Source organism: Oncorhynchus keta, chromosome 18 (assembly GCF_023373465.1).
Source record: "Oncorhynchus keta strain PuntledgeMale-10-30-2019 chromosome 18, Oket_V2, whole genome shotgun sequence".
NCBI lineage: Eukaryota > Metazoa > Chordata > Actinopteri > Salmoniformes > Salmonidae > Oncorhynchus > Oncorhynchus keta.
Genome location: NC_068438.1, coordinates 20,594,239 through 20,605,452, shown reverse-complemented (window position 1 = coordinate 20,605,452; position 11,214 = coordinate 20,594,239). Strand labels below are relative to the sequence as shown.

Here is an 11,214-nt window from a genome sequence, read left to right as displayed (position 1 = left end):
CTCTGGAATTAATCAAGTTCATTGAATCTTACTCTTATCCCAGCATCCCTTTCTGCCTCTGCCACACCGATGTCTGCATCCCTCTGAACTGCTGCTGTCTGAGTTTTCCCCAGGGAGCTCAGGTAGTCCAGTTTATCATAGACATCCTACAACACGCACACACACACACACACACACAAGCTCAGATTACAACACACAACCTGAGACACTTGAGGGAACAAAAATGTCAATAAAATGTCCAACAACATGTGATAACATCTAATTGATTGTAGCCCTGAAGAGCTGATAATTAAAAGTGGATCTCATTGATGGGAACTGTGACAGTCTAGGCTAATTCTTATCTATTAGAAATTCTACCAGTCCACAATCAATCATAATCAACAACGGTGAAGGCAAGTTAATTGGAGTCGCCTCCCAATCAACATCATCCATTAAATTCCATAGGAAAACAAGCACCAATACACATGGAATGCAAAATATATATGTATATATTTTTTAAAGTCACACGATAAACACAGCAAAGGCAAAAACAACAACATTCAAAATATAAAAAAGGTGTGTTTAACTGCCTTCATGGCACCCCCAACAGACTCACCTTGATAGTGAAGCTGAGGATCTCGATGCCCATCCTGCCCACATCGGGAGCTGCCACCTCCCTTACCAGCTGGGCAAACTTGTCCCTGTCCTGGTAGATTTGCTCCACTGTCAGTGTGCCTGTGGAGAGGGGAGAGCAGCAGAGCCCGTCAGTGTCTCTACAACACTGGATATAGACCAACTTCACTTACTGACTACTTTATTAAAGCTATCCTACATGGTTGTCAAATAATCACTGAAATTCATGGGTATTTACATAGACAAAATGCATTGTTAAAAGCACAGATCTACAAAGTCGTCATCATCATATAGTAAAACATTATAAAAATCTCATAATACAGAACACAATGTTTACTTTTCAATAGTGCAGTCTATATATTCTTGGATTTCATGTTTGTGGTTTTAGAAGTTACCAATGGTGGAAAAAGTACCCAACTGCCATACTTGAGTAAAAGTAAAGCTACCTTAAATCGAAAATTACTCAAGTAAAAGTCACCCAGTAAAATTCTACTTGAGTAAAAGTCTAAGTATTTGGTTTAAAATATACTAAGTAAAAGTATAAATCATTTAAAATTCCTTAAATTAAGCAAACTGGATGGCACCCTTTGTTTTTTTTTTCATTTACAGAAAACCAAGGGCACACTCCAACATTCAGATATCATTTACTAGTGACGGGCATTCCGTCTCTTTTCAGTGAGCTGGCTTGTTCGGCTCAGCTCAGCTCACCAAAAGGAGCTGGCTCTTTTGGCTCTCAAATGGCTCATTAAAAAAATATATGTTTTGTATTTTTTCAAGTCAAACAGTTTGAGATACTATGACTATGATTGGTGTTAAAACAAGTCGAATTAAATTAAATTATACTCTACCTTAACCACAACGTATTTAAAAATGCATTGGTTTGTTATGGAAAAGAATGCTATTAAACATTTTTGGATTTAAAGTATACATTTTGTATGTATATTACCAAATGCATATAAATCTAATCATTCAAAACGGTACACAATCTGAACAGTATAATAGAATATTGCACCATATCAAAGAAAGATAAATAACAATTTGCAAAACTGCAGCATCCCACAAATTGAAAATGTAAAAAAAGATGCTATTACATGTGCATTTAAAGTTTAACTTTAATGTATATAAACAAAGTGCATATAAATCTTACAAACAGATGCATTGACAATGGCCAGGGTAGAGATGATGGCATCATTTAACTCAAGAAACCGCTTCAACATATAAAATGTTGAATTCCAAGTTGTAGTGCAGTCTTTTTTAGGCCTCAGCTCAGACATCCCCATCTGGCGTTGTGTAGACTTTAATTTTTCAGCACCTACTGTGCTCCTGTGGAAGTATTCCACAGCTGCTTTCACTTTGTCCACAGTGGGCTTCATCACCTTCAGAGCATCTCTTACAATCAGGTTGATTGTGTGGGCAAGACATGGATGGGTCCATTTTAACATTTTCATGGTTTTGGTTATGTTAGCTGCATTGTCGCTAACAAAACAGACCACTTTTCCATCTACTTGCCATTCTCTGGCCACTCTCAACAGTTCCTCTGCCAAGTTCTCTGAGGTGTGTCTGTCGCTGAACTCAAAGCAGTCCAGAAGACAAAAAATATTCAATGAAGTGCAAGTAAACGACAAGTAAGAAGTGGTTACCCTTGACGTCCAGCAGTCAGTGCAGTAGCTTTTTGGACTCTTTCCTGCACTGAAGCCTGTGTGCTCTCGTACAGTTGTGGAATAAGTGATTTTTTAACGAGTTTTCCTGCTTGGAATTGTGTACATTGGATTTAGACTACTGCTATAATTTCTAAAACCTCTGTACTCCACGATCAAAAATGCCTGGAAATCGGTGGCAATCATTTTAGCCAATGCAATATCAATTTGGCCTTGTTTTGCTACGGACATAGACTTGGCATAAACTGGTCCATAGAAGACTGCGTTGCTGTGGGTCACGGAGTAGGCCTACTTAACTGAGTGGATACATCTCCACGTGTGGAAATGGCAAATTCTACACTGTGTTCTAAAATTGTCTACATGATTAAAATGCATCTAAATGCTACTGTGCTTCCGACTCATTTTCCAGCTGTTGTTTTCACAGCTGTACTTCCTCTCTCTCCTCGACTGCTAAGTGTGTGACTGAGTGAGTTGGCTTGGCCCTTCCTCACTCATCTTTGGTTCATTGGTTGACACTGCGTGTCTGATTGACAGGAACAACAGGTGAGGCTGTTAGTCAGACCAGACAGTCAGAACAAATGTGTGCGTTTGAGCATTTAGGCCTATATTATTTTTTCGTTCTTTGAATTACTTAATTCTATTCATTTAAATCTTCTGATTATTCATATGTTAATTTTTATATATTTCTATAAATAGATTGGGCTATTCTGCTATGCGTGCCGGCTCCCAACGTTCACCTACAAGAGCTCTTAGGCTCTTAGAGCAGTCTCGTTCGCGAACGACCCATTACTATAATTTACAAACGAAGCATGTGTGTTTAGTGAGTCCGCCAAATGAGAGGCAGTAGGGATGACCAGGGATGTTCGGTTGGTAAGTGCGTGAATTAGACTATTTTCCTGTGCTGCTAAGCATTCAAAATGTAACGAGTACTTTTGGGTGTCAAGGAAAATGGAGTAAAAAGTGAAATATTTTCTTAAGGAATGTATAGTGAAGTAAAAGTACAGATACCCCAACCTGAAAATTACTTAAGTAAAAATACTTTAAAGTACTTTACCCTTTCACACATTCAGGCTCTCATTACATTTAGAAAAATTATTTGAATTTAGACAGGCTATATTTAGTACTTGAACAGCTTGAACAGATTGTTTGAAAAGCTACCTATCAGCAACTTGTTGAATCACTACCCAGCAAAAACCATGTGTGTATTGTTAAGTTCGTGTTTTAAGTATCCCTATATTTCTGTTATTATGGTGCTATCCCTCTGTTATTAGTGTGCCTACGCAGGAGTCTCATTGTTGATTAACCTAGCCTGAGTGCAATGGCAACCATGTATTGTGCTATTTTCAGTGTTAACATTGGTAGCAGAGGATGGCTAATAACGACAACGTGCCACCTCGTATTGTAATATCCGTTGAGGTCGTATGAAAGTTGGAAAAATTAACTAGGAATCTGGACACGGGTTACTAATCTGGACAAGAAAAAGCAAGCACTTGCGGTGGTATTATCGCTCGAAGGAAGAACAAGCGATACAGCACTGGAAATATCCGTTGAGGATTTGAAGGAGGATGACGGTATGGGAACTTTCACTAGAGCACTGGATTCTGTGTTTAATAAAGAAGATGCCTACGAGACATATTCAAACTTTGACAGTGTTACTAGAAACATTTCGGTTGCGATGACGGACTACATAATTGATTTCGAACAGAGTAAAAAAATGTAAAAAACATTTAACAACAAATCAATACAGGAAGTACATGTGGGAACACAAGTATATATAAATAATATACAAAGGACAATTGGCCCAGGGGCGGGGCTAGGGGGTACAATATCACATTACACAAGGACCTAAAGGGACATACATAGAATAATAAGTTTAACAGCTTTTTTGTTAGTAGAGTATTTAATTGTCTTAAAATAGTTACAAAAATAAATGTAAGGTAAGAAAATGTGGTGTTTTGTTTGTAAATTTACATTTGTGAATATGAAATTTGTCCAAAACAACAATGAAATTAATTACATTAAAAAAAAAATATTTTTTTTATTTTTTTTTTAAATCGGCTTATTTCTATTGTAGGTAAAGAATCCAAGCAGTACATCTCTCCACAATAGTGTAAAATCTTCATAAATGTGTTCAATTCTAAATCTGCTGTTATCTTGCCACAGTTTTCTTACATGAATACAATGCCAACAAAAAGATGCAACACTGTTACTGGGTGGTCATTACAAAAGGAGCAATTTGAGTTGATGTTTTCCTTAAACTTCTTCATATAGTAGTTGGCAGGATAATATTTATGAGTAATTTGAAAGGAAACTTCCTTAATTTTGTTAACAAGTAGGTATGTATGTGTGTGGCAACATCCAAACTTTTTCCCAACAGATATTATCAATAAATTAATTCCAATAAGGCATGACATACAACATCCTGCTGAAACAAGGATCGTATCTCTCTGTTGTTGAATGGATCAAAAGAGAAACAAATCTTTCCTACTGATGAGTCAACAGGGTCAAAGGAAGGTAGGCTCTGAGGGTCAGGTCTTGACACATTCCTGAACATGTTCCTGAATAATAAAACAACACCTAAAACAATTGCAAAATCTTTAGGTGTTACAGGGACCTTGTAAAGTGATAAGAATTCCTTATAACTGAGTAAAATACCCTCTGCATTTACCAGTTGGCTCACCAATAGGATATTATTTCGGAACCAATATTCTAAAAACAAAGAAGGATTTTTATATAATATATCCCAATTATTCCATGTGTGGAAAAAAACATGCTTATAAATTAAGGACCATGACAAGAAAACCTGCCGATGAAAAGCAGAAAGTTTCACTGAAACTTTGTCAATATTATAATTGCAAACCAACGAAGTTAAAGGCCACCAAAAGTAGAGAAGACATGAGGAATAAAATTCCACATAGAAGTGGGGATTCTTAGGGATTGGTTTATCCAATTGATCTTAAAAGTATTATTTAAGGTAATAAAGTCCAGAAAATTCAGCCCATCATTCTCATAAGTGTTCATTACAACAGTTTTCCTAATGTAATGGGTACGGTTTCTGCACAGAAAGTTGAAAAGCATCTGGTCTATTGCCTTGCTTATTTTACTGTCAAGATAAATAGATAGAGCGCCATATGTTAGTCTAGAGAGACCTTCAGCCTTGGTTATTAGGACTTCCCTTTAAAGATATTTTAATGCTCTTATTTAAAAAATAAAATTCTAGTAAGCCTCTCGACTTCTGCTCCTTTGTAATGGTTATGCCTAAATATGTAAGTTCTTCTTTTACTGAAATACCATAATATGAAGGTGTCACACAATCGTTGACAGCCATGAGTTCACATTTATTAATGTTAAGATATAGACCAGACGCTTTGGAAAAGGATTGTATCACATTGATCGATATGGGAATTTGGTTAGCATCTTTCATAAAAAGTGTAGTATCGTCAGCCAGCTTGCTTATAATAATTTCTTTACCAGCTATGGAAATACCTTGTACAGGACTATTATTTAAAGAATTTGTAAGAAGTTGGGTGATTAATAAAAACAGGTACGGAGAGATAGGACAACCTTGCCTAATTCCTCTCTTTAACTCAAATCTAGGTGAGGTGCCATATTTCAATTTGATAGAGCTGGTACCATTTGAATAGAGAGTCATAATATCCTTAAATAAAAAATACCCAAAGCCAAGTCTCTCAAGGGAGTGGAAGAGGAACTGACGCTCTGTGTCAAATGCTTAAAAAAAATCTAAAAAATAATATGAAGCTATCCTCGGTTATTAGGTCTGAGTAGTCAAGTATGTCTAATACTAGTCTGACATTGTTAGAAATATGTATGTTCCTCATAAAGCCAGACTGCAAGTAGTAAGGCTAATATCTTAAAGTCATTATTAAGAAGACAAATTGGACGCCAGTTATCGATGAGCAGCACTTCTTTTTTAGGCTTAGGTATCAGTGTTGAGTTAATGTTTTAAGTATCCCTATATTTCTGTTATTACGGTGCTATCATTATTAGTGTGCTTGCGCAGGAGTCTCATTGTTGATGAACCTGGCCTGAGTGCAATGGAAACCATGTATTGTGCTAATACGGTTGTGTAAAAGTTGTTAAACTGGAACCTTGTCATTGTGTCATTTTGAATTAACGTGTGTGGGACGCTTAAGTGATAATGCCCGAGGAGCCAGTGTTTCATCCTTCCACAAGATATAGTCCCGACAGATATCGAAGGTTGCTACCCAAGCCGGCTGGCCGTTTGTTCTATCAGTTAGGTTGTCAGAGACGTGACCCAGTCAAGTATTTTTGTTTTGTATCTTTAGGCGCAACCCAGTCGTTCGTTCTAAATGTTCCAATGCCATACTGGCTGGCAACATTCTTACACCTTGCTTGCTAGCAAGCAAACTATGGCTAACTTAGTCACGTCAAACCGTTCAGCCAGAATAACAGAAAAGTAGCTGCATTTGCGTTTGTCTAAGCTGTTTTCTAGTGACATTTATTTGGATGCATCCATAACAATGAGCTAATGATGTTCGATTTCGCCTGGCATACAAAATGTGCTCTCTCGCCAGGACACTGCTGTTCAAAGAAGCTAGCCAACACCACAGCTAACATAATCACTTCATACTGAAGCTGGAAAGACAGCAAACTAGCTAAACTTTCCCCCCCGTTTTACCTGTTTTCTATTGACATTTCTTTGTATACCTGTATATCAATAAAAATGATGGCAGTTGATTCATGATTTCGACTGGCTGAGAAAAGCTGCCTGCCCATTATTCTCCTCCCGACACTTTCATTACTATGGAACAGCTAGAGATCGAATTTCAATATTGAAACATTGTTGCAAATGTCGGAGAGACAGACAGCAAGGATTATACAAATCTCCACTGTTGAGAATATATGCTAGTCTAAAAGAAATTGGAGACAATGTCTAGATGTTTTTTTTATAGTGGATATCAAATGGCTGGGCTGATGTGAGATGGAACAGAGTAAATAGGCATTTCAACGTCATGCATTTAGCCAGTGGTCACTTGTGGAATAGACACGGGTTAAAACTGCATTCTAGACAATCAACATCCAGGATTAGACTCATCTGTTGTATAATGAGGTTTAGCCACTGATTTACATCAGCTAACAGAGAACAAAGCTGAAAACAACCAACTGAAATCAACAGATGACCATAATAGACAAAGATCACTTTGTAAAGATTCTCCTTACCTAGAATTGAGCGTAAATGTCCCTCCAAGGTTTGCAAAACCACTCCTTTGATTTCAGGGACGGATTTGCCCAAAAACTGCTCACAAGCAATTGCCAAAAGATCATGATCTGTCATCACTTTGATCTGGAGAAAAGATGAAGGAAAGGGTTAGAAGGACTGTGGCCAGGTTGCATGCGCAAATATGAATCACTGTGCTTTAACTTGATCTATGGCTATAAGTTAGTTTACACAAGGATTTAGTCCTTGGTTTACATTAATGTATTTTGCATACCTTGGAACAGAATCTTTCCTGTGTCACAAAAAAAGCTTACAGTACATGGAGTAGCTACTGCAGCAGTTGTGGTCCTTCTGTAGCTCAGTTGGTAGAGCATGGCGCTTGTAACGCCAGGGTAGTGGGTTCGATTCCCGGGACCACCCATACGTAGAATGTATGCACACATGACTGTAAGTCGCTTTGGATAAAAGCGTCTGCTAAATGGCATATATTATTATTATTATTATAAACTGGTATGCCACAATGAGATATTAAATCAATAAGTTAGAGTTATAAATAAGGAAGACATACAGTTGAAGTCGGAAGTTTAAATACACCTTAGCCAAACGCATTTAAACTTTTTTTTTATTTTTTTTTTTACAATTCCTTAAATTTAAACCTAGTAAAATGTATTGTCTTAGGATTACCACTTTATTATAAGAATGTGAAATGTCAGAATAATAGTAAGAGAATTATTTATTTCAGCTTTTATTTCTTTCATCACATTCCCAGTGGGGAAGAAGTTTACGTACACTCAATTAGTATTTGGTAGCATTGCCTTTAAATCAATTTACTTGGGTCAAACACTTCAGGTAGACTTCCACAAGCTTCCCACAATACATTGGGTGAATTTTGGCCCATTCCTCCTGACAGAGCTGGTGTAACTGAGTCAGGTTTGTAGGCCTCCTTGCTCGCACACACTTTCAGTTCTGCCCACACATTTTCTATAGGATTGAGGTCAGGGATTTGTGATGGCCACTCCAATACCTGGACTTTGTTGTCCTTAAGCCATTTTGTCACAACTTTGGAAGTATGCTTGGGATCATCGTCCATTTGGAAGACCCATTTGCAACTGACTGATGTCTTGAGATGATGTGGATATATTGAAGCAACATTTTCCTGACTCATGACGCCATCTATTTTGTGAAGTGCACCAGTCCCTCCTGCAGCAAAGCACCCCCACAACACGATGCTGCCACCCCTGTGCTTCACGGTTGGGATGGTGTTCTTCGGCTTGCAAGCCTCTGCCTTTTTCCTCCAAACATAACGATGGTCATTATGGCCAAACAGTTCTATTTTTCTTTCATCAGACCAGAGGACATTTCTCCAAAAAGTACGATATTTGTCCCCATGTGCAGTTGCAAACCGTAGTCTGGCTTTTTTATGGCGGTTTTGGAGCAGCTTCCTTGCTGAACGGCCTTTCAAGTTGTCGATACAGGACTCGTTTTAATGTGGATATAGATACTTTTGTACCCGTTTCCTCCAGCATCTTCACGAGGTCCTTTGCTGTTGTTCTGGGATTGATTTGCACTTTTTGTAACAAAGTACATTCATCTCTAGGAGACAGAACGCGTCTCCTTCCTGAGCGGTATGACAGCTGCGTGGTCCCATAGTGTTTATACTTGCATACTATTGTTTGTAAAGATGAATGTGGTACTTTCAGGCATTTTGAAATTGCTCCCAAGGATGAACCAGACTTGTGGAGGTCTACAATTTTTTTTCTGATGTCTTGGCTGATTTCTTTAGATTTCCCATGTCAAGCAAAGAGGCACCGAGCTTGAAAGTAGACCTTGAAATTCATCCACAGGTCCACCGCCAATTATGCCAATTAGCCTATCAGAAGCTTCTAAAGCCATGACATAATTTTCTGGAATTTTCCAAGCTATTTAAAGGCACAGTCAACTTCATGTATGTAAACTTCTGACCCACCGGAATTGTGACACAGTGAATTATAAGTGAAATAATTTGTCTGTAAACAATTGTTGGAAAAATTACTTGTGTCATGCACAAAGTAGACGTCCTAACCGACTTGCCGAAACTATAGTTTGTTAACAAGAAATTTGTGGGGTGGTTGAAAAACGAGTTTCAATGACTCCAACCTAAGTGTATGTAAACCTCCAACTTTAACAGTATTTTCAAATTCAATGTTGTCAATTCGATACAATTGACAAAATTATACTTTGTCATTGTTTTCACTGACAACGCATTTTGTGAGACAAACGAAGGAGGCATGTCATGGTGGTAACTTGTCTCTTTCCAGCATTTTATTTTTTACCTGTGCCACCCCAGTGACAGTGATGGCGACTCCTTCAGCAGTCTCAACATCCTCACACTTAGGTTGGAGTGTCATAACCTCCAGTGTAATCCTGTATGAGGAAAAACAGTATTTGAAGTAATCCAGACCTTAAAGGGGCAACCTGCAGTTGAAACAATAACACGTTCTCTTCCCACTGTTTGGGTAAAAAGCTATGCGATGGGGCTGTAGAAATGCAACCACTGAAATTCATAGAGCTATGGATGCAAGGACCCACCAATCCTGAAGTTAACAGGCAGAGGAGAGAAAAAGCTCTGCATCAGTATTATGGGACAATGTTGTCACTGACAAAACATCTGGAGCAGAAGTAATGGGATAATTTGGAGGCTCAGCTGAAATATCTTCTCTCATCATTGAATAAATATTATTGGGAAGTCACATGAGGAGTTTCACAATGGCGACATTTCAGCCATGGAATATTTCTATAGTGGAATGTTTATTGTTTCTGGAGATTTATTACCTCTATTGCCACACACTTCCTTGACACACGGCCAAAATGACTAGAGACTAGTTACTGGCTATTGAGCAAACCTGCCAAATTTAACCTGAAGAAAACCTAAACAAAACATTGCATTGCATGCTTTCATGTAAACCCAGGGGATAATGCCTTACAGTCAGTTAATAAACTGAGGACAGCAGCTAACCTACAGTGAAAAAGGGTAAGAATTGTGCCAAGTGACACATTGGAAAGAAGGCAGAAGAGTGAATGTGTACTGTAGTTTAAGAAGGTGAGGCCAAGTGTCCTTTGCAGTGTTTCCATTTGAAACATCCAGAACTCATTAACACAATGTAGGTCAGTAAGTAAAGTATGGCACAGAATAAAATAGTCTTTCACGCAAGCCACCTGGCTGATTGTCAGGCCGCATATGGGTGTGCTTAGTGAATTATAGGCTATCATTGTGGAAAGCTAAGATGTTGGATAACCTGTTGGAGCCGTGTTCATAAATAATAGAGGGTCTCTAAACCTTAGGAAGCCCTTTTATCAAATGTAGTATTTGTACGGAAACGTGTAGGATTATTTAGCCATTGAAGAAATAAAACGAGCCTCCTCCAGGCCATTAGCAAAACAACCCATAACTGCTGATAGAATTGTCTGCTAAATGACTTAAATGTAAATGTCTATGCCATCATCAACGGTCTCACCTTTGAATGTCAGTGATGAGCCACCAGGCCCAGGCCCAGCCCCCCACCATGTAGGTCTTCTCATCTGAGCCACAACAGGCACCTGAGAAATGAAACAGACAAGACGTGAGTCAGTGGCACAAGATTTCCATTGGGGAAAGACTTCCATCATTCATCAGCATTCATTATTGATACTCAGTTGACACCCTTGTCCGAGACCTTCTTAGGTTGTTAGCATAACAAGTCCTTTGTCTTGCTGCCCTGCACTAGC

General features: G+C 38.3%; 1 protein-coding gene across 1 annotated transcript in view; it reads right to left on the bottom strand.

The window, feature by feature from the left end:
* The window catches only part of LOC118397422 (flotillin-2), a 32,725-nt gene that overhangs the window by 15,584 nt on the left and 5,927 nt on the right, over positions 1 to 11,214 (bottom strand). Inside the window, exons 2-6 of the mRNA XM_035792143.2 lie at positions 10,965 to 11,046; positions 9,783 to 9,873; positions 7,473 to 7,596; positions 596 to 714; positions 33 to 146 (exon numbers count right to left, since the gene is read on the bottom strand). Coding sequence (XP_035648036.1) covers positions 33 to 146; positions 596 to 714; positions 7,473 to 7,596; positions 9,783 to 9,873; positions 10,965 to 11,046 — 530 coding nt within the window. The remainder of the gene's footprint in view (positions 1 to 32; positions 147 to 595; positions 715 to 7,472; positions 7,597 to 9,782; positions 9,874 to 10,964; positions 11,047 to 11,214) is intronic.